At 42.7% G+C, this 24,783-nt stretch overlaps 1 protein-coding gene across 1 annotated transcript in view; it reads right to left on the reverse strand.

Annotated features, from left to right (window-relative positions):
* The window catches only part of LOC135260860 (cadherin-18-like), a 72,728-nt gene that overhangs the window by 26,761 nt on the left and 21,184 nt on the right, over positions 1 to 24,783 (reverse strand). The window contains exons 3-4 of the mRNA XM_064346506.1: positions 18,594 to 18,888; positions 12,033 to 12,152 (exon numbers count right to left, since the gene is read on the reverse strand). Coding sequence (XP_064202576.1) covers positions 12,033 to 12,152; positions 18,594 to 18,888 — 415 coding nt within the window. The remainder of the gene's footprint in view (positions 1 to 12,032; positions 12,153 to 18,593; positions 18,889 to 24,783) is intronic.

The following is a 24,783-nucleotide window of genomic DNA, read 5'->3' on the forward strand; positions in this document are numbered from 1 at the left end:
AGAAATCCCACAATGCAATGCTCCACACATAAAAAAGATGGGATGAGTCAGTATTTGGCTGTCAAAAGGAGGAGGCAATGTTTTTTTTTTCTTCATAGGATAAGTTTGGAAGGTACGTGAATAATTAATGAGCACATGTTGAGGAATGGGAGGGGGAAATAAGACTTGTTGAGAGACATTGCTCACTAGCGTCAGTGAGGTTGGCTCCAGTATAGTCGGTTCAGCCACCCATTTCAATGCAAGTCAATAATTTTTTTTCCCCCACAAGAACCCATAGTCATGATGGGTGTTTTTCTTTGTCGAATGTCTTCTCATGAGCCAATTTGTTATGTTATTATGTCATTTGGACAATATTTTAATATTTTGTGGTGGAATCAGAGACAGTGTGGATCACTGCCGATTCACTGCGCGTAACTGTATCTCATGCACTAAGTGGACGAACCAGACCCGGCCCAGACTTCATGACCATTTAATGGTCCCCACTTTTCCCTACAGTGCTGTCTCTGTCTCCAATTTGTACAACATAGAAGGACTTCTGCAGTTTCACAATGCTTTTCACAAGCACACGGAAAGTCAATGGAGGATGTCAGTCACTTTGTCCATATTTTTTCTATGATTAAGAATTGAACTTTGTCAGATTCTTTAGTCAAAATGTGTTGTGCCTGTGCTTTTGAGAGAGGTTTTCTCTCAAGAAAACGTCACTAAAGGTGCCACAAAGACTGGGGATAATGTTTTTAATAAGACTGGTTGGTGTGTTTTTATTATTACTCAAGATTAGCTAGGGTACGGTTACTATGAATTATTCATGAACCTTCAAAAGTCATTCTGTGAAAATAAAATATTTGCGCATAGAGAGAAGGTTGCTGTGGGGTAGCACTTTAGTTGCGAGTCCTGTTCACTTCCAATTTGGATGGTTCCTCGTGTATCCTGTCTAGCAGAGCACCTGTTAAGCTTTCTTGTACATCACACATTTTGCCACAAAATAGCTCACTCAAGGGAAGAGAGCAAGGGAAGGGGAATGTGTTAAAGTGTAACTGAATCCAAACACAGAATCCTCGACATTGTCCATCATCTCAGTTCAATCTTTGACCCCATGCAGAGCTCCAACCCACACTCCGCAGGAACAGATGAATCATGCAGCGAAAGTACATCAAGAGCTCAGACAAGAGGGGAACATCTATGCCCAGCCAACTTGTTTCAGTAGGAGCTGATGTTAGGTCAAGACTGATGCTATTTCTGAAGACAAATGCTTGTAACATGTTCATTCACCTGTCATCTATTTCCCACACTGCGTTGTCAACCCAAAACATATTTCAGTAGCTTAGTTTAGTTTGAATAACAGTAATACTAGTTACAGCATGATAAGGCTGCAGGAAGTAGAAAAAGCAAATAAAAGAGAAAAGCACATCTGTTGAATCCACTTCCACAATATAATATTTGTTCTTTATTTATAGATATAAGATTTGATATATCTTATCACACATTGACATGTATGAGCTTTTCATAAACTGTGATTAACAGCACTGATACTGACAGACTGTTGGGAAGCAAGGCATTACTAAATTAAGCTTTCCTTTCTCGAGAAGAAAATATATTTTATTTCTAGGAATCTTTCCTCTAGCTGTAGAGAGAGAGAGAGAGAAAGAGAGAGAGAGCTTTCTTTAGAGATGTCATACTGCCATTCATTATTAACACTTTTCACCTGATTTAATGTGCACTAGTAATTTTAATTACTTGAAGACTCCCTTGCACTAAGTGACTTTATTATAGGAAGCTGAGTGACACTTGTGTCTCTCAAAATATTTGGACAATAATTTTGCAGTCCTCTTAAATATGAAAAAAAGCACAGAAAGTTGAAAAGGACAGAACAAAACAGAGATAAAGACTCATTGCTCAATGGCATTACTAAAGACATGAAACCGTGAAAGTGAGATGGATTAAAAGACAATGAGCATCTTATGCTATTTTATATATCCAGTCACGATGGAACAGGTGAGATGAGAAACATCTTCACAACCAATATTCCTGTCTCACTCTTGGGCAATCACTAATATTACATGCCTAGTGTTTATACGTACTATAGGCCTTCTGCTTGACAAGCCATTTAGTTTTCCAAGAGCAGTTGATCTTCTTTGGACTTAAAAAAATAAAAATAAAAAGATTTCAGACAGCTCAGCTTTCCATAATTTTGTAAAAAAAAAAAAAATGGAGATCCTGATTCATGGTGGCTCATCCGGTTCTAGCGCACGGATGAGCCTCACCGCCTGGGATTGAAGTCTGACTGCGCCATTAGTGACTGCGGTTCAGGGCAACACTTCATTTGCAACAGTGCGCCCATGGTTAAGAGAGTTTGGTTGGCTGGAGTCCATGTCTCATCGCTCTTTAGTGTCTTATGTCTCATTGCTCTCTATTCTTGGATGAATACTCATATTTATCAGCACTCATTGCTGCAGCCACCTCCTATTGATTTGGAAAAAATGAGACAAGCACAAACTCTCCTCAGAAGAATGTGATGTTAGCCACTACTTCTTATCACATTGCACCTTGCCAGTCGGACTCATATAAATATGAGTCATAGGAAGACACTTAATGTGCAGCTTAAAAGGCAAAAGGCAGGCGTTAGTGAGCAAAGACATACTCATCCCATCTGACTGAAATTCTCCCATACTTGGGTTATGCTGTGGACAATTTTGTGTCACCATGGCACAATCCAATGCCAGGCCAAGGGGCCTATCTATGAACAGCAATCCTGAATCATGTTCCTGGAGAGCCATAAAGTCTGCTGATTTTATCAACATCTAACTCCAGACTCCAGAAACCAGGAGACCTGTGATAGCTCTTCGGCCAACGTTTTTACCTGATCAATTGCTGCGCAAGTCAAGTGCCAAGTCACAACTAAAGCCAGCAGATACTGTGGATCTCCAGCACCAGGATTGAAGCCAGTGCACGAGAACATGCATTAACAGGAAGGAACCAGCAGTCCCTGAATACTCTATTCTGACTGTCTTTAGTGACAGTGATTGCATAAATACAGCTACAGGGGTGCCTGTAACAGCTCATTCTTTCATTCCAAACTCTGGAGCCAAACAATGAGTCTGGAGTCAAGAGCAGGTGGTGTGTGCGTGACTGTGTATATGTGTGCGTGTGCATGTGTGTTTGCGTGTGTGTGTGTGTGTGTGTGCGTGTTTGTGTGGTTGAAAAGGGAGACTATAATGCAGGCAGACACCTTGGTCTGTCTGAACAAATGAACTCCACTCTGGAAGATTTGCCCTGGAGTGAATCTCAGTAATGGCTGCCAAACTCACACTGACTAAAACCCTAACTGCCAGGTCACTGAAATCTCCAGACCCTCGCAAGCGAACACACAGCGAAGAGGGGAAAGTTGCAGATGTAAAACGGCACCACGGCGTTAGACAAAAGACAAAACAACAGGCTGAGAAACGGGGCCCAATGCAAACAGGCACTGGATAACACAATTTCCGCTGTCAAGTTTTGAAAATCTATTTTTCATACACATTTTCTCTCTCTCTTTGAATCTTATACAAATAAAAACTTTGTATATCCCATGAGAGACATATATAGATCAGAAAATGCAATACACAATGAAATAAATGAATGAAATAGCTGAAATGAAATGAATTCCGATGCCAGGAAGAGGACTGTGTTGTTGGCCGTGTTCCTGTCTCTTTTCTCATCTCTAAAGGTGATTCAGACAGTTAAGAGCTGCAGAAAAAAGATGAATTTGCCAACGGCAAAGTGACCTGCCCGCAAATCCCAACTTCACCCTCAAGGACAGCCAAAGTATAGAATAGTTACTGCATAAATTATGTATCATAAGCTGTGTATCAAATGATATTGGGGATTTGGAGGTTTTCAAGTGTAGCAGTAAGGAGCAGACAGTTGATAGCCACATAGTACATATTTGCATCTTACTCTGTTGCAACATTAACAGCAGTTAACAGTTTCTGGATAAAATAAATGCGCAGTTGAAAACTAGTAGCACCAATCGTGTGTGCATCCAGTTGAATGCTCTCCCAGAGTTTAATTTATTTACAGAAACTTCATAGCTGAATTTAACAGGAAACTGAAGGATGCTGCACTGCAGACGTTCCTAGCTCTGATGTGATCTGATCTTCGATAAGAGCAACAGAACTGAGCTCTGATTGAAACAAACATTGGCTTATTCCTGAAATTTAGAGCCCTGTACCAAGATCCTCCAGTACACACATCTGCTGACTGCTTGACATCCATTAAGGAGTCTTCACAGAGCGCAAATCAATACATTGAACATCAAACCCAGTAAGCGTGTTTACTCGGTATGGCCAATCACACCGCTTTCACAATAGCTGCAAATAGCAAGTCTTCGCTTGTTTTTCACATCTTTTTTTCACATTTTTTTTTGTTTTTCACTTTTTTTCAGAACATGAATTTCTAACACATTGAGCTCTGCAGAGGAGTGCACCAGCAGATCGATGGGGAGGAGGAGAGGTGTGATCTCGTGTCAGTTTTTGACAGGTTTCAGATGTCTGCACTGGCACTGACCTGAGAGTGGCTGGCTTACAGGTGTGTTCCGGTCATGGGTAATCTCAGTACTTTGACCAGAGCAGCTGTGTTGCTTATCCTGAGATTGGGCTGGAAGCCAGCAGCTCCTGTCGATGCTCCCTTGGATCCATTACACGTTCCATTATGCCGTTAGCTACATTTGCACACATGGAGACTAATGAGCTCGGATTTTATAATGAAGTGCAGAGCAGTTTGGGCTGATACGCGGTGTCATACGCATTGTTATTTAAATATACAAATAACCATGCTTTATATATTATCAACATGTCAAGCCAAGTCAAGAATAAATAAATAAATAAGGAAGTATGTGTAAGGAAAGCTGCTGGTGCTCCAGGCTTTTTAATTGCTAATTAGCCTCAGGGTCACTGTTTTCATTTAAAACCAGCTCCAGGACACCCGCTAACAGAAATGCATGTCATGTCGTGTGGCTTTTACACAGAAGGTGAGATCCAGACAGATTATGTGATTAGTTGCTTCACACACTCTTTTGTGATGGCAAAAAGATCTCCAATCATCCATTCATCCATCCATTATCTATACCCTCTTATCCTGGGCAGGGTCACGGCGGGTGCTGGAGCCTATCCAAGCATGCATTGGGCCATAAGTGGGACAGAATCTCTACCCCAAAGTCCTGACTCTGGCCTGCACTACAGCCAACATGACAGCCCCATCCAATCTACAGAACATAATTCATCTCTACATGCCAGCTCAAGCACTCCACTAGAGCAGGGTGACTGGCGCTCCCTGCCATTCATGTAAATGGTTCTAGCTCATCCCATCCACAGAGCTTCTCCACCCTAGCTCCCCACTGCTCATTTTCCGCCGTCATCTGCAGATGCACCTCTTCAGACTGTACCTTGACTAACTCTAACATTACACCTCCCAAGGGTTACCCCCAATCTTGTATCACTTATGTATCACACAGTGCATCATCAGATCTCACTGTGCACCTGTTTGCTGTGTGTAAAACACATTCCACGCCATCTCATGTCTTCACCCACAGCAAGTGTCCTAGCACAGCCACGTGTTAAGTACACCGTCGGAGACAGCTGAGGCTCCTCTGCGCTGGGCTGTGTTGGTCAGCTTGCCCCGCCTCTAAGATTTCCTTTACTTGTAGCGGAGGAAGAGAGAGAAAGATTATAAAAATGAAATCCAAAAGCGCCAGTGCATTGCCATGTGCGTCGCCATGGCAACGATCCAGTACCAGAGGTGTGGCGGTGACACGCTTCGCCTTGACTTGAGGGATGGTTGGGGGAACGATTGGAGTCGGCGTGATGCTGTTTGGCTGCACGCCTGCCCCACGGTGCCCTCATTAGCTACGGTGAGCTTTCCTCAGCCGTGTTTTCCCCTCAATAAACAGCAGCTCTGAGTGGCCTGCGAATTGTTAGCGGTGCACGAGCTCTCGACACGCAGCGCCGCTATTTCAACCAATCCACTACAAATTCCCGAGACAATGGGCCGTCTTTTACGAGCACTGCCTTTTCAGGCAGGCGGTCCTTGAGGAAACTTTCTCTGCCGTTTGGTTGAACAAACAGAGTAAAGGTTTGACAAGCTTGTGCATAACTTATGCCGGCATCTCACCCCCGTACACAGCCCCCCGGGTTCAATCTAACCCCGCCAAATCAACTTAAGGGAAAGTGCTACTCCAATCAAACTGAAATCAAACCCCTCCCAGAGTGAATTGGCAATGCTGAAATAATGTGCCCCGAAACTCAAGCAGAACTGACAAACCGTCTTAAGGGATGGAGTCACTTTTGCATTGTATAGCAGTGGATTCATTAATATGGGTGTTCCCAGTGCCAGCTCTTGCCTTCAAGGGACTCTAAGCAGGATTTGATTTGGGGGGGCCCAACAAACCACTCACTACCTAACTAATATAAGATAATATACATATTAGAATATTTACAGGGCCCCTGGTGGCCGTGGGGCCTTAAGCAGCCACTTACGTCGCTTTTTGAGTCAGGCTCTGGGTGTTCTGTCTTTATTTTTACACAATAGCACTCTCTCTATTGACACTTCAGTTAGAATCCAGTGGGAAGATCTGCTCATTTAGCAGCTGGTGCAGGTCCAAAAGAAGAGACTGTAACCTCTGTTCTCTTTTAGCTGAGAGAGATTGTCAGCCTTCCAAGAGTGTCCAAGAGGGGTTAACCCCCAGCTTTAAGCGTGGGTGTTCAACAAACGTTGCTTTAGCAGAGGCCTAGGGTACCGCGGATTGAGTGACAGAGTGACTGGGCTGAATCTGATCCAGAAAGGTGTTAATCCTCCTCATTCAAGAATGCTTCTGTCTGTCAGGCCACGGGAGAAGACCCGAAATTTCCCATCAGCAATGAAACTGGCCCACTTGACATTCAAAGGGGAGTTATAGAATCACTCTGTGTGGCTGAATGCACATCCTTGTTTCTCCTTACTGTTGTGTTACAGCTGATGAGAGGCAAACAAATAGTTTCTCAGAAAAAATGGAACCTATTCAGCAACTACACGGCATAATCTAGCCAGACTGTTTGGTGTGATTCCCCTTCAATACTATTGTTTTCAATCAGCCATTTGTTTGTTGCATCAAATGAAACAAAGCTAGCATTTATTAGCACTTGAATAGGAAAGTTCACTTTTTTTCAACGGTTTTCTTGCATTCAGGAAACTGCAGTTTTAGTTTTTTCCAGCTCGGGACGAGCATCGTTTTCTACATGATCATCCTTGTCTGAAATAATCCTATTATGGTTTTTACAATGATTGCTGTAACAGGTCTAATCCTGCCTTTTACCGATACCATCGTCCACCAGCAGAATAGGTTGCTGTAGCTGTCAAGAGAGGGACGCACCACGGCTTAGATAGCATTGTCCCGATTTACACTCGAAACCATCTTAATCCTTCTTGTCAAATGAGAATATTTGCGTATAACAACTGGTAAGAGCAAAGCCTAACCGCATTAAAAAGCTTCTGGGCTCCGACGACTGTATTGCAACCATGCTTTTTACTTCAGAACCATGTGTGAACAGGAGCCAGAGTTGATTGTTTCATGTAAGATCACATAGCTCTAGTGTGAACAAAAGCAGCAACATTCCTGGATATAGCACACAAAAGGTTATGACGTTCTTACTTGTGTTATTGCCACAATTTCGCTAATAAATACTTTACTGAACCTGACCTCCCAACGATTCTTGAACAAATATGAGACTTTGCGCACAGAAGATATTGGAGCTGTATTGTGTGATTTTGTGAGGGAACATTGTTTATAAATAAAATATGTTTTAGAAATGGAATAAACTGTGTCGCTGTCTTTGCTTGTCAGATATAGCTAGCTGTTTAACCTGGCTAACAAAATTATTTCCCTCGCACTTTACTGAAAACAACTCCACGTATAAGTACTTTAGCTGATAAAACACTTCTGTTGTTTAACGCTTATCTAACACTAGCTATTTGGGATTATATAACTGAGCTATCTTGGCTAAAGATGTTACATTGAGTTATCTTTTAAACTGTCATTCTTCAGCTGTGTTGTGTTGATAGGAGTGGCTTCTCTGCTAAAAGTATTATTTAGCGACTATCATTCTGCATCTGAGAGAACAAACCCCAACTTAACCACTCTTTTGCCGTACTAATGAATTCACAGAAAAGATGACAAGAAACAATGCATGCTGAGCAGGCACGTCACCAGCAGTGAAGCCACTATCACCTCCTCGCCCTGATATGGACATTCTCATTCACAGACAGGAGTCCCCCTGCTGGGTCAGGGCAAAAACACTCAGTGACTCACACCCTGAGTGTCTAACAATGTTTGCTCCTGCTCCACAGCATGAGCCTGACAGGAGCTAAATGAAACATGCCAGCGATGATACCTCAAGTACAGGGTAATATGTGTGGGCAGCACTGCGGCATAATGGTTAGGGAACTGGGATTGTAACACAAAGGTTATGGGGTTGACTCCTAGCTGGGCCACTGCTGTCTGTACTCTTCAGCATGGTGCTTAACGAGAATCGCTTCAGAAAAAAATGGACTGGATTGTATGCGAAGATGTGATTTGCGTAAGTCACTCTGGATAAAAGAATCAGCTAAACTGCATAATGTAATGCAAAATATCAGCTGAATAACACACACACACACTGAATATCTAAAAAAATATATACATTCCTCCCATCCTTATTGCAAGATTGCTCATGCTATGGTTAGCAAGTGAAGTGAATCACACTCTAATTAAAAAAAAGTGTGCAATGATCCTTTGATGACCACACACAAATGCCTGAAGACCTTGAAAACACAGACATAGAGTATAGCTGTGATGTTTCACACATGATACTTCTTCATGTATGCAATTTTTTTGGTGACAACCACATCAATGGAGGAGACAGTTTGAGTGGAACAGGTTCATATTACAAGCAATTTCTCCATTTTACATTGCAGCCTTGACATCACTGGGCTTCTGAGTAATTTTTTTCAACTTTCATTTCATGTGTTACAACCTGCCATTGCTTTTGAGAAGGTCAGGTTACACAATGTTAAACACTGCAACACCACCTAATGTTCACGACACCATTGCTCCTGTTGACATAACCATGGTTATGATTTGACACTGGACCGTAGTACGTGTCACTCACTGAGACTGGCGTGTCTAACGAGATAAGCCACGTGGCATGCTGTTCAGGCTTTCCACCTGGAATATGTCTCCAGCAGTTGATTCGGCGCCTGACATCAAACTATGTTCCGGATTCATGCAGGGAGCGAAATTCCGCAGGAACCTTTTATTACCAGGTGGCACACGGTTTGCAGCAGTATGCTATTGATTTTCTCTTCCTCTCCTGTTTGCTCCTGTCTTCCCATCCACGTACCCATTTTGCCATCCAGTGCATTAATAATCAGGAGAATCGATAAATGATCAGCGTGATGGTGGAGGACATTAGGAGAAACAGAAACTGTGCAGAAACACGGAGCATGGAATTCAACCGGTACGCTACAGTATTGAAAAAAAAAAGAAAAAAAAAGAGGCAATCATATTCTCATTGGCTAGGCTTGGAGGATACTGCAATCTCACTGGTTGTGATGAAGTGTCAGAAACATTCCTACAGCAGCAATGAATGGTCATTTTTCAATTTTTTGCTGAGGACACTGTTTTACTTCAAACCTGAAAACCACGCAGCTGTGTAAATATGTCACAAATGTAAAACATTAAAATTTAAAGCACAGTATAACATATTTGTAACAGAAACACGTGTTGTGTGTGCCATATTTATGTTGTCCATGTAAACATGACCTGGTTGGTTCAGTAATGAATATTGGTGGACATGGTTGGGTGACTATAACCAACTCTGACACATTTCTGGTTGTTTTGCAGTCAGCCAAAGGTAGCTAATCTAACAGAGGCCAATGTTTGTTCAGTAATGCACACAATATTTCTCTAACAGTACCTTCACCGATGTCTGCATTCTTACAGTCCTAATACATTTAATCTGAAGATATACATTTAATATGAGGACTGGTACAGTCAAATATGATATAATATAACCAAACATGTGGTGATCAATCACCAGGCAGCCTTTGTTGGCTGGATATTGGTAGATTATAAAAGCTGAACAATTTGTCACACATTGTTTTTCAACAAGGGCAAATGAATTTGAATTATTCCTGTTGGAGCATCTTTTTGGCCCTTGGAATCTCTACTAGCAAACCTAGTGTTGGTTCAAATTGGCCCAATGTTGATATCTAGGATGTTAGGATGTGAAAGAAAAAAAAGAAAGAAAGAAAAAATCAAAAGCTATCATATATATGAGGCTCTGTGCATGAAACTCCAGAGGCCTGATCAATCTGCCTTTGCCTGCTTGTGATAGATGTCTGCTGAAGTAAATAAAGCAATACTCCGGAAAGAGGCCAGCCTTCCAATGTAGCATTTCAATGCAATCCAAAATGGTTCTGGCAAAGTAATCATAACCTGTGTGCATGCGTGTGTGTTTCTGTTTGTGTGTGTGTGTGTGCGTGTTTCTGTTTGTGTGTGTGTGTGTGTGTGAAAGAGTGTGCACTTGTGTGTGTGTTTCTGTTTGTGTGTGTGTGTGTGAGAGAGTGTGCACGTGTGTGTGTGTGTTTCTGTTTGTGTGTATGTGTGTTTGTGTGTGTGTGTCCTGCCCTACTCCACACACTGCGTCCCAGCCCCTGCTTGCGTCGTGCTTCTTCAAAGTTAATGTGGTTACTGGAATCGGATGGATGGTCTGTTAATTCTTCTGTGAGGGAACTGCATATGGCACATTGGTATGCCGGTAGCATTGTTGAACAGGAGTGGGAGTAACTGGTGCTGCAGTAGCTCAAAAACTCTCCTTTCCCTCATCTAACCCAATCACACTTCAAGCACGGCAAGAAGAAATTCTCAACTGACCCTAGGGCCACTATAGACAACCATGTCCACAGTCTTTGGACTTGTGCATAACCTTACTGTCTGCATTGTGTCAGTTAAATAATTAAATGCATTTTTAAGAAGGACAATGCTGATACCTGCACTGCCTTGCATTTGAGCTCAAGATTTTGCTTAACAAAAGGAAATAAAAGACCCCCACAACACTTAACAGCTCTATCCCCTCCTGTCTCTCTCTATATTATAATTGAATAACTGAATATGAATAGATGAGCCTCAGGAAGTTAAATATTACTCCAGAATAGTCTCTTGGCAGGAACTCTATTCAGTTCATTTCAAATAAAAAAAAAAATAAAGAAAATATCAAGGGACTGTTCTCTACACTGACAAACAATGCCTTTGCTAATTTATCCTTTACACGTTGGACTGAAAAATAATATCTCATGAAAGCCATGCAGATACGTTGTGTGTTTTTTGTGAAATATGAGGTAACCCATTTTCCAAAAAGCAAAGGACAGGATTCCCTGAAGAGCTTGCCTGTAATGCTTCAGAGGAAGTTGGCTTTGGAACACAACAATCTGCTCAAAGTGCTGAACCCTTTGCAGAGCAGAGCACCCCTTTGTCTGGTCCACCGCTGTTGCCGTGGTTTCTACAGCACTGAAAATAGCTCTCAGCACCACTTTATTAACACTGATCTGGCAATATAAAACCCACGGCAGGATCACTGGTGTTGTGTACCATTCAGGAGACCTGACAGGCAATAAACAGAAAGTTGTGGGTTCACATCCCTTTATCCCCTTGTGTCTGCTAAGCAAATAAATAATATTATGGAATCAGTGTGTTATAAACATGCCATGATCTGGACTGAATCAACACTTGACCCAAAATAAATGGAACTTTTTTTTTTTTTTTCTTTAAACAACCACAATCTAGCAAAAAATAATTTTAGCGATTTTCAATTCGGCTTTATTAAGGAAAACTTGATTAAATCCTGGCCATTGTGTTAAGAAGAACAATGGTAAATGCAGTTTGCTAATCTTGCACCAGTACAGTGCAGCTGCTCCAGCCCAGCCCCAGTGGGACAGGCACAGCCCAACCCTCTCAGACGGAGGAGAGAAAGCCAGTGTTTGCTCACCGGTTTTTGGGTCGATGGAGAAGTAGGGCTGCCCCTGCAGGATGCTGTACACCACCCTGGCACTGTTCCCGTAGGTTGGGTCGTCCGCGTCCGTGGCCGTGACCTGGAACACTGAGGTGCCTGCGAGGAGGGGGACATTCATTCATTCATTCATTCATGCATTCACTATTCTATACATAATGGTGCAATGAAAAAAAAATCAACAATGAAAATGAAGCACGTACACATTAAATATGTCTTATTGCCTTGTGGAAAGCTCTTTACTGTATCAAAAGAGTTAGGACCTTGAGGCAGGAGATATATATACACACAATGCGATGGTTAGAGCACATGATGAAATATGGACTGTGGCTGCAGCATGTGTACAGTTTTCAAAATGGCTGATCCTTTTTCTTTGGGCATGGGAGAACCAGTAAAGTGACAAGCCCATTCTGGACACTTACATATACACGTCCATACATGCAGAGGCCAAAGAACATTAATGAATCAATAAAAGATGCTCATGAATGCCTCCATGACTCACAGCAGACCCTGATGACTCCCAATAATTACCACTGAAGTGCTTTGCCAAGTGATCAATAAGTCAGCAGGTACATAAAAAAACATAAATCAATACATCAGAAAAAAAAGACAAAACAATCGATATCTTTTGGTTAAAGGTACAAAAGAGGAATAAGCCACTAACTCCCCCTCCTCCCTCCCCATTCAGATTTTAATGTGAAGTCAAGTGATTAATAAATATATAACACAAAGCGGCCAAATCCCCCTGCAGCTCAAGAGCCTCTGCCTTCACTAAATCACGACCCAGGTCACATACTTCATCAAACACCCTCCCCCTTCCCTCCTCTGAGTCCACTATCATTACCTCAGATAGTCTCAGTCTATACTGCTATCATTTCATCCATCAATACCGTGTGAAGTTGTTTTTTTTTTTTCTTTTTTTCTTTTCTTTTTTCTTTCCAGAGCCACGGAGCGTTTAACGTAGTTTTGAAGCCTGAAATTAGTCCTCCGAAATCGGATTACTGGAGCCGGCCCAGTTCTGGCAGCAGGAAGCCGGCGTCGTGAAGCCCGAGAAAGCCTTCCTCAGCCGCCGCTCCTAACAAATGTGATTAGGTGTGAACTCCTGGGGTCCTGGCAGTGATCTTGGCACTTCTTCAACGGAAAAAAAAAAGATTTCAAAGTAACTCGCGTGACAGCGGCTTATGTTTCAAATATGTATTCCCGCATCTGAGGGATATCTGATTGCAAAGTGCGTGTTGAAAATGCGCATTATATCCCTTTCTGTAGTTACGAGTGCAAATTTATGATTGCATTTGAAAATATCTAGGTGCAGAATGCAAACACAAGTGTTTGTAACATATATATGAATATATGTATAACAGGGTTTGTATTAAACAACATATGAAGGTCATATCCTGTATGTAAATGAAGTTGCATACTTCGACATATACTATGTATCCTATACGGAGTAGATATGGAATCCTGTAATGAAAAAAGCTAACATTTGCTTTCAATTCTAAAGTCTGACCACAAATAGGGTAAAGGCTTTCTAGTTTTACTTTTTTAAGCAGCATGTGAGATTTTCACCACTGGAATTAACAGTAAATTTGAGACAAAAAAGGGTCTGCAGAGCCCTCTGAGGGTCACTGCAGTTGGGGCCCTGAAACCCCAACTGGGTCAGGGCAGGACCTCTGCTCCTGGGGCCACAGTCCCATCTGTTTATAAATATGTTCTGCTGCAGCATAGCCAAAAATATTCTGATAGCTGGGCCATCTTCAAACTGTTTTGGCCAGTAATACCTTGGTGGAAGTTCACAATTGAATGTAGTGGTTCAGCCAAGCTAATTGGGTGGGCCAGGATAGCTTTCAGGTGGCCGTGGCACACCCATATCTATGTGGTCGCTATACAGTCTGTCTCAGCAATTCTATTAATGAGATCGTCTGGTTCTGCAGCTCTGTATCATCTGGCTTCAATTTAAAGTTTTTGTTTGTTTGAGCTTTTTCAGGTGCTTTGCAAAAAAATTTCTTCAAACATTAATACATCGAATGCCGTTATTAATTGAAATGTTCTATGCAAGACATTAAAATTTATGAACAGTAATAATTTCATTATGCTATAAACACAAACTTATGCTGAGAAAATTGTTACAAAAATGCTGGAAATTTTAATGAAATCGCACCTTCACTTGGTAAATTTTCACCTCCTTCACATCTTTTAATTATGACACATTATACTTCCTGTATCTATGATGTGTGTATTTGCCTTTTTAAAGCTCTTCCATGTCCGTGTGTACTATTGTTTGGATAATACACCATGTGCTACCAGACTGTTAGCCAAACACTGAAAGTTCTCATTCTCAGCTCATTCTCAGCTGCTCAGCTGACGGCATCTGCTCCTGGATATCATTGCTCAGACTGACAAAGTTAATCCGTTGCTTGCAATATACTGGAAACCTGAGGACTTTACACAATACAGGGAGAGGAATACACTGCACAGCATCACGCTGTGTCAGCAAATGACACAGTGGGCACAGCGCAGGTGTGGACCCTAGTTTTGTTAAGATGGACGGCGTTGGATTCTCAGTGCCTCTCAGCAGTTTCTCGGAGGAGAACAGGGTGGAGGGAGGGCAGGGGGTCCAGCCGCACTCGGGACAGTCGATTCGAGAAGAATGGAAAGCTCACTACGACTTGGCGTGCGCCCAGCAGAACAATTACTGACAGGAAGGAAGAACATCACAGACGATTAGCCCTAACGCCTCCCCGAAGATCCGCTCCTGTCCGCGTCTCCTGAAATCGGTACGTTCTTTCTGCTGAAGGTTGACGGGCATGCCGAGCTATTGACATGCGTGTAACATGCACTACTGCTCTGACAGACATCTAAAGATGCGGTCGGCAGCGCACAGCACGGAATACAGAAATGGGTGAAAGCAAAAGCTCGCAGCTTTGAATACCAAATGGCTCGTTGCTGTTGTGCCTCTGATGTAATAATTCATACAATGTAATCAGAACATATGCAGTGCACTGATTGGTTATGCCCATGTAGATGCAGCCCCATGAGCAGCGGACAAACTTTAAGCTGCTATTGGCAAGTCAGATAGGCATGTCTGATGAGTGAATAGGAAATTACATTTTTGTTATTTGCTCAGAAAGTTTAATGAGAGATTAAATGAAACTGTCTAAGGAAATATACTGTTTGACTGCTGATGCTTCCTAGTAAATAACATCTGTTGCACTCTCAAAATTACTGACAGTTATATTTGATTAGGCTCTTCAGTAATGGTCCAATGCGCTGTTACATCCCAGTCACTGTTGAAATTGTGTTGGAGAACAGGAAGAACCATTTGAGAGAACACAGTTTGAGGCTAAAAAAAAAAAAGTGGTGTCACAACCTTATGGCAGGAATGAGTTCTTCGAAATGCTCACAAAAGGCAGTTTCACAGTAAAGTACAAAAGATGGGTAGGATTCAACTTCTATCTGCCCGGCAACAGCGCAGTGTTCATCAGAATGGACCGGGTTACTAGAACCTCTGCTCGGGTACTGCAGTTGTAACAGGCACAGATAAGTTAAATCAATATGAAAAAAATAACAAAAACTCCATACTCCTTGAACAAAGACATCTGCTGAACAAACACACTGTACTGTTCTGCATTTTGAAAGATCAAACAGGAGTGGGCATTTATATGCATTTGACTTGAGGACACACAGAAGGAGGCAGGTCCCATGTGGGTTAGTCCAAGTATTGCGACTTCCCAGAAGTTTACTGCAGAGAGATGGGAATGTTTCGCCCTCCAGTCAAAAGAGCTGCCTTACGCACACCTCCACTTTCATCACGCCATCCAAGTTGGTGCAACCCTAGGGGTATAATTTGTGCACCAAGAATGCCTGTTTCAGAGCAAAAGGTATCACTTAAAATGCCAAACAGCAAGTCAAAGGAGGCGTTTCATGTACAGAAAAGTATGTATTTAAACTGAACGGTTTTGTGTGCGCTGCATATCAATGAAGTTTCAGTAACTAGTGGCTTGGAGCAGGAAACAGTTAACAGTGAGAAAGGGGAGCAGGAGAGAGGATGTGAATGGTAGTGTGTCTCCTGAGAATTTAGCCGCGCCAATGCCGTGATTAACTGCAGCTCAGAATTTGAATGAAATCAGCGTCCTCTTTTGCGACAACAAATTGTGCTGCCAGCTCTGATTTGAAACAAGTTACGACCTGGGAAGAATGTGAACACAAAAGCAAACTACTGGATCAATAGCACAAAATAGGGCCTGAAAGAAGAACCACGCCACCCCTTTTCTCTGTAACCAATCACCAATCAGCACATTTAATGGAAATGCTGAGCTCTTTCCCTGGGGTTGCAATTTCTGCACCCAACTTTACTCTGTATTTAGGGTCCTCAGGTTGGAGAGCATCTACAAGCAGCAGAATTGAAACTCAAGCCACAATAAGCCTAACTAATGGCTGTTAAAATTATTTGTTGAGGCGCCAGTGTAGTGTCTTCATACAATGTCTTCTTAGGTACTACACAAATCACTCTAGCTGTAACTATAATTGAGAAATACTTAAGAATCTTAAGAATCCCAGAGACTGTAAACCTGCTGTACATGCAAGCAATGGAAATCTGGTTCTGTAAGGACAGCATTGATGTAAGCCTAATTGCTTTGCAGTCTTTGCAGTCAGTGTAACTACATGAGAAGTGACTAAAACCCTACATTGAAAATATTTCATTTTTAACTGGCAGACTAACTAATAATACTGAAAACTGATTTCTTTTTTTAGATGGTCTGCATTAGTGTGGGCTATTCTTTTGCTTGACTATGCCATGCACCCTAACAGAAATGTCTGGCTACGCCCCAGCATTGTCCTTTCAGTCTCCATTCTAAGATTCTTCTTCTTCCTACTCTAACTAATGGTCTGATTAGAGATCGAGCCAGCCAATCAGAAATCAAGTCCTCCATCTTCGATGGGCTGAAATTGTGTCACAATTGTTCATTTTGAGCGAGTGTGCAAAGTGCACAGAGAAGGGATGAGGAGAGAGACAGCAAGTAAGACATTGTGCGAACATGAAGTCACAGAGCTCAGAAATCTGTGCGTATGTGGAGTATATTAGCCGACTGGTAGGGTGTTATTTATTAAATGCTCTCACATTTAATTACTCTGCCTTCAACAAATGTCAGTAACATAATACCATAGACATGCAAATAAACTTTAACCGAACACAAAATGTATTTTCGTTTGCTGAACATTAATGATATTTAATGTGGCAATACGTTTCACTACTACGAAGTTAAATTTATGCGTGTGCCATGCATGTGCAAAAAAAATCTCTTTGTGCGCTCAAAATATCTTCTCACACACGCAGCAGTTTGGCATAAAAATAACTCCACACGAAATGGAAAGACTCCTGGGGAAGTCTAACACAAAAGAGCCCACAAATGCAAACTCCTGCCCCCGCCCTGAGTGGCACAATTACCCCGTAAAGAAGAGCTTCTTTCAGCTGCATCAGGGCAGTGCCGTCATGCACCGTTCCGCAGCAAAGAAATTACAGTACTTGGCAGACTTACAAAAAAAAATTGAGTGCGGGTCAACTAGCGTTGAGCTCCAAATGGTGCGGAAAGGCAAGAGCAGGAGTGGTGTGCGAAATAACCACCAAGCTATTTCCCTTGATGGAGTAGACTGAAATATCCGGCTGTTCACTTCACTGTCGGCCATGTGATTTATTTCAAACACTGCTGACAGCTCAGTGGCTTCACACAAAATTTTAATAAAATAAAATAAATAATCCATGTAATGCACAGACTTTGCAACACGGAGGCAAGATGGAAACTAGATAGCAGGTAGTAAGCTAGACATTGGCTGCAATGGGATTAGCATTAAAATGATAATGTGCTATATTGTTAGAAGTTTACACACACTGCTGAGCATTTTGAAACTTATTAGTGTTTCAGAGGCTCGACTGTGAAAACTAGCAGTGATTCAGAGAAGCTTTGTTAAACTAGAAGTAAAAGCATTTAAAACATAATATTTGTAATTACGCGGATTATATTGTAATACCTCTTGAAGTTAATTTCACAGAGAGGTATTGAGGAACTGTGCAGTACTAAGGATTTCTGTTTCATGTTTGACATGAAAGTCACAGTGTGACAGGTCACATGCAACCCCTTTAAACTTTAATCTTCCTGCAGTTCTTGGCAGGAACTAAAACGTCTGAAATATAGAAAAGAAGAATGAAATACAACGTAAAAAACAAAAACAAAAAAAACAATGCTTTCAAAAGAAAACCCAAAACAGGGATAAAACAATTCAGTAAAAACATGCATAAAGGTGTTATGGGACAGAGTAAACACCCTTATCAGACAGAAATTCCATATTTAATCTCTTTATCTCCATTGCTCAGGATGACCTAAAAATTTTCCTCTTACAGGGCAGATAAATGACCTCAGTAATCCGGTGGGGAAAATCTATGACCCGGCTAATGTACACAGGCTTTTAGAAGGCAGAACACTAAGCCAATAGCCAGAGGCTGCACTCATAATAACATCAAGGAAATGACTGGGCCAGCCTTACCGATATTCGACATTTCGGGCACTGTGGCGACAAATGGGCCGTCTGGAAACTTTGGGGCATTGTCGTTGACGTCTTGAACCTTAATGATGAATTCCGACTCGGGTTCCAGGGCCTTGTTGGTGTGTCGATCGATGGCCTGAGCGTGCAAAACGTAGTGCGCCTTCTTCTCGCGGTCGAGACTCTTCGCGGCGTGGATGTCTCCTGTCACCTCGTCGATGATAAATATCGTTCCGGCACCTTCTCCAGAGAGCAGGTACCTGACAGATCCATCACCTTTGTCTGAGTTGGAGTGGAGCTGCCAATAAAGGAAAGACAGCGCATTACTTTCCCTGGGAGATTTGCATGCAGTGAAATATCACGCCCGAATACTCCCAGATTCATGCATCAGAGAGAGAGAGAGTGTGTGTGTGTGAGAGAGAGGGGGGGGGGAGGGATAAGTTTTGGATCCATGATGGATAAACTACCTTCCGTTGTTCACTTGCCTTCAATATTACACTACCTTTGGCTTGAGCAGAACAGGAACAAAATGCATTTGAGTGACCCTCAGTGCCCACTATCATAAAGCATGGTACCTTTAAGTTCTTACACCAAGGCTAAGCCATCTGCGGTTACTCTTAAATTTACAAATATACCTTTCGATGGTTTTTCATGCACATGCAAAGGAAGAAACGTCACAACAAATACCAGAAGAAAGCCAGTATATGAGTTAACATACGTTGCAGACTGGAATAGGTCCTCTACAGCAAAACTGTCATATATTTATAAGGCCTGGATATATCCCTCAGACACAAGCAAGACAACATCACAGGGATTACACGACTTATTAAATGTGGATTCTCCAAAGCCCCCTCACCGCTGAGGCACTCTTATACGGGCTCCTCAGATCCACCAGGAAACACGACGGAGAGGCGTATTTATCGCCTCAGCCGGAACCCTTTGATCTTTCAGCGTCGCGCCGGGAAGCCGCGCGTCTTCGGGGAGAGAGACGGCGGTCTTCGTTACGCGCGAGACGAGAGCGTCGTCTCGTTTTCACCTCCTGCCTTTAACTCCTCCACGGTTTCATGGACAGTGGAGGCCGGCGACAGGAATTATGTCTCTTCAGGGGTGACATTATTAGGTTTTATGGCTTTTATTCATACAGTGCTTGTGTTGGTGTTCAGCCAATGATTTAGGACTTAGTCTATTTCATGATAAAGCCATTATTATTATTATTATTATTATTATTATTATTATTAAGAGTGCCTAATAATAATAATAACAATAATAATATTGTTATTATTATACTTTTTTGTTTTATTTTAGAGAAATATATATGATATGGGATTATAAACAGCTAGATCTGAAAACTTAAATTAATATAAAGGGAACTGATCATTATATCCATTGTAGTTTACCAGACCATTTTTTTCAAACAAGACATGATGAAACCTTGTTAATTCAAGACAAAAAGAGAGGCAGCGGTTCGGGGAAAATCCAATGAGCTTGGGCTAAGAGGATGAAAGAGTTATTAGATGGCAGTAACCGAAGCGTCTCACAGCAAATGAAAGAAACACATCACATTATTTCTCTTATTTATTGTCAATTTAACTGTGCACTTGGGCCTATAACGCAGCCCAGGTATGATGAGTGGCTCAATGCAAATCTGACTTCGATTTAACTGATTGTGTGTTCATCATTATATGCATCTTTCTATGCCTGAAAGAGAAAAATGATTGACATGACTTATTTTTTTTTTCCCCCTGTGGCATGTCGATGATAATTTGTAATTCCCCTGGAAGACCAACATTGTGCGAAGACTGGAAAAGGAGGATAACATTGAAAAGTATATATGGGTGTACAGGAAAAGGGTTTAATGTAATGTAAACAGGTTAATCCAGATTAGCTGTGCTACACTGCTACACTACATCACTGGAAATGAAATGTTTTGTCCTGGGAACACACGCTCATTCAATCTCGTGGCAGGGAGACAAGACTACCTGTGAGAATTTTAGTAGTACTGTCGCCTCACAGCGATAAGGTCATGGGTTTGAATCTTGGCTTGGGCCCTTTTTTGTCCATGTGGGTTTCCTCCAGGTACTCTGATTTTCTCCCTCAGTCCAAAGACATGCAGGTAGGTTAATTGGAGACTCTAAATTGCCCATAGGTATGAATGTGTGAGTGAATGGTTTGTGTGCCCTGTGATAAATTGGCGGCTTGGCCAGAGTGTAATCCTGCCTCTCGCCCAATGCACACTGGAATAGTCTCCAGCACCCTGCCCAGGATTAGCGGGTATAGTTAATGGATGGATGGATTATTACTATTATTGGTAGTAGTAGTACTACATGGAGACTGTGTGTTTCCATTGCCATGGAAACAGTGATGGTGACTTGCGTATAACGTAATGTACACAACAGGCACTGTATATTTTTACTCTGCTTTTTTTTTTCATTTGAAGATCTCTTCCTGTCATAGAGTGCCACTTTTTGGCCCTTTATCCTTTCCCCATGCAGAGGGTCATTTTTCACTGCGTGGACATGCTTGCCTCCCAGTCTCGCACTTTGTGCCATCCCTCCCCCCCCCACCCCCAGCATGTCTTTACAGAAGAACATTTTGTTATTAAACGGATTACAAAGAACGAAGCCACGAGCCCACACCCCAAGCCTTTTTTTCCACCTGCTTCACACTTTTTCATTTTTTTTCTTAATTTATGTGCCGCTGCGTTGGGGTGTCCTCTCAGCCAATGGCCCCCGGAGAAATGCGATGCCGCAGAATGGTTTGATGAAAGTGCAGGCATGATTGCGGCATGCTGAGAGAGGGCTGCCGCCATTTGGACACAGCACAACATCAGCTATTACTGGCGGCTAATAACAAAACACCCACCAGGATAATGGGGTGGAGGATGACCTGCCGCAACAGGAAGCAAGGAGGATGGTTTGGGGGGGCGGATGGGTGTCGGGGGCAGGGGGAGGATTGGGGGCCAACAGAATGGCCGCCGTGCATTTTTGGTCTGTAATTTTGCCGCTCAATTCACTCAGTGGCAGGGATCAAGTCACGGAAACCCAATGAATAATCCGCCATCAGGTGCGTAAACCATCTGGCCAACGCTTATTTTCACGTGAGGAAAGCCTGCAAGGATGAGGGCGTCTTTGTTAGTGTTTTGCAGAAGGGAGGGTGACCTTCACGAGGGGCTATACGTGTGGGGGTTGAGATACGCTGACTGAGGTGCTGATACGCTGAGGTGCTGATAGCTCTTTGGCTACATGGGCAGTCTATTATAAGGGAGCTAAATAAAACATAATAATAATAATAATAATAATAATAATAATAAAACAGCCAACACAAAAGAAATCCTCAAAATCACCTTTTTTAAAAATATTTGTAAAAACGCATATTGTACATGCTACATGTGCATGTATTACAGATATGTTTGCAGTGTGTTGGGGGGGGGGGGGCAGGAAGAAGGTTTGGGTATCCTATATTAACTCAATGCACAACAGTGCTTTCTTTCTTCAGTTCTTCAGTTATTTTTGTAGACATATACACAATGTACACAATGTTAACACATAACAGCCATCTCTCTGGTCAACTGGGTGCCTGTGGTCTTCCATAGTAACAGCTGTGGAGCTCAGCTCCTAAATTCATGGATGACGCTACAGCAGTGATGCTTTGGTCGCGATTGGGTGTTCCAAATTTCAGGCCAGAGAAAAAAACAGATATAAAGTTTTTCCTTCTTATTCAAATAGAAGAAAAATAGCATCTGAGATTTGAAACTGTAGCATCGTTGGTTACAGCAACTGCACAATGACCACAATGCCTCCGGCCTCAAGAAGCAGACCATGACAGACAGCAAGAAGCAATAAGCTCTTTATGCCATCAAACAAAGCAAAATTATATATTATATAAGCAAGTGCTTTCAGAGAGGGTGCGTTTCATGGTTAAACGCATGTGGTCTAACCATGGGTCATGGTGGATTAGTGCCCTCTGGGGTGTAAGGCAAGGCGGCTGGCCCTGTTTCACAGAGGCCAATAAAACGCCCACGCCACAAGAGCCGCAAGACCAGTTAAATCCAAACTCCGGCTCGTCCGCAAATTACAGGAGACGCACTGATGGAAAGGTCAATCTTCTGTAGCAGCAAGAGCTCTCTACAACAGCGCCTTTTCTTTAAGGAGGAATCAGCAGGACTGCTTTTTGTAATTTGCAATTAGTGAGAGGGTGATAGGTTTGGTGTAATCTTAGCCCTGCTCCCCTGACAGCAGAGATTTAATCATTATGTCTTGTTCTGGGAGGTTACTACCTCTGACTGTATTACTGTCATCAGTTTTTAGCCCCCCCCCCCTCCATATACCCCAAACCCCACCAGCCCACCTAATGGCCAAGTACACAGCAACCTCCGTGACTGATAGCCAATCCACTCGGCAGAAGCCTTGATTCCAGAATACATTTAACACAGATGTCCCAATTACTTGAAGGTGAGAAACAATCTATCACATACAAATGAATAAATAACTGCAAGCAATTCAGAAAGTCCACGTGCACGAGCATGACCTCAGCAAATAAGAGACATCAATCTGACAGATGGAAGCTTCCATGTCCCCGAGTGAGCTAACGCAGAGATATCACAAGCGTCAGGTTAAGAAACGGGAGGAGCAAATCTTCCATGTGGCACTGTTGGCACTTAACAGGCACCCGTGTGAAATGACTGGTGTTTTCTCGCCACCTCGATAACGAATGTGGATGTGGGCGGACGGATCCCTCGAAATCGAGTAACAAACCCTCCTGCAAAATGCCGATAATTAGATAAACAAAAGAGCGGATAAAACAACCACCTCAGTCATCGTTTGTTTGGTTACGGGGCCCTGTAAGCTTTAGCTTTCCGTGCAAGGCTTCTAATGTTCTTATTCTGGCTGCTCTTTATTTCGACTTGGAGCGCGATGCATCGCCGTGGGATCCCTGGCTCAGCCTAACGGCGAAGACGCTTCCGTGGGCGTGGAAACAGGTCTGAGCATTCGTCTAATCGCATTGCTCCTCTGATTCACGCGTTCTGACGGGGCGACCACAAAGGGAAGCGCTAATGCGCCGTTTGCAGCGACTCACAAGAGGAAGCTCGCCGCCCACCTTCGCCGCACTTTGTCAATCTGAGCAGCGGGGAAGACGCACGGCAGCTGTTCAGGGGCACCGGTGTTATGACCGATGGGGTCATGGGTTCAAATTCCAAGCGGATCGAGGGAGCTACAACACAGACAGATACTGAATTTAAATGGCTTCTGCACTCATCGGGAAACCCATTTGTATGTGTAACCAATGGCCATTGGACGCATCATTTGTGCGTCTAAGGTGGATCGGCTGTTCTTATTTCCCGTCTGAACCCTCCAAGGGCCCCAAGGTAGACAGGAAGGGCTTGGGGCTCCATGTTACCAGCTACAGAACGCAGCTGTGTTCTCCCTCTCCATGTAGGGAAACAGTAGAGCCTTGACTCCAATAACCTTCAGCCAAGCGATGGGGTCAATACCTACACAGAGAATAAGGACCTCTCACCAGGGAGAGAATCCACAGGATCATAAGCTTTTTACAGAGGCAAATAACTTTATATTGACATTGGGGCAGCCCCTCTACAGACTCACCATCCCTAAGATTTATAGAATGCATATTTATTACGACAGCTTATATTTATTTGTTTATTTACTGAAAAAAACTTGCTTATATTCTAACTGGGGTTATAGTGAAATGGTGGTTTACTCTCCGGTACAAAATGGCTGCTGAGTATCATCCAGGGAATGCCACATGTTGGATTTTGGTGGAGGTTAGTTTCCCCCCTTTATTGTAAGCAGGACCATGCACAGAATGGCATGTAGGGCATATGTTGTAAAATGAGGAAATGAGGGGTAGATTGTAATCGTGGGCAGGGGGTGATAGTGGGTGATTGCGACTGTGGACCTGGGGGTGGGAGGTGGGGGACGGGAGGGTTTGAAGAGGGATTGTGATTGCAAAGGGAACTTGTGGTTTAAAAAATGAAAGATGCCACAATCAAAAGGGTACTTCTGCTCTCTTAGGGCAGGGGGAATGTGCTTCAGCCTATGTTGGTGCACATGACAGTCCTAACTGCTAAATGCTTCCTCAGTGCTTTGGGATTGTGCGTATACATGCATATGTAGGTGCTTATATGTGCAATGTGTTATCATTATTATAACCCAAGTCGAGGGTTGCCAGATTT

Source organism: Anguilla rostrata, chromosome 8 (genome assembly GCF_018555375.3).
Source record: "Anguilla rostrata isolate EN2019 chromosome 8, ASM1855537v3, whole genome shotgun sequence".
NCBI classification, from domain to species: domain Eukaryota; kingdom Metazoa; phylum Chordata; class Actinopteri; order Anguilliformes; family Anguillidae; genus Anguilla; species Anguilla rostrata.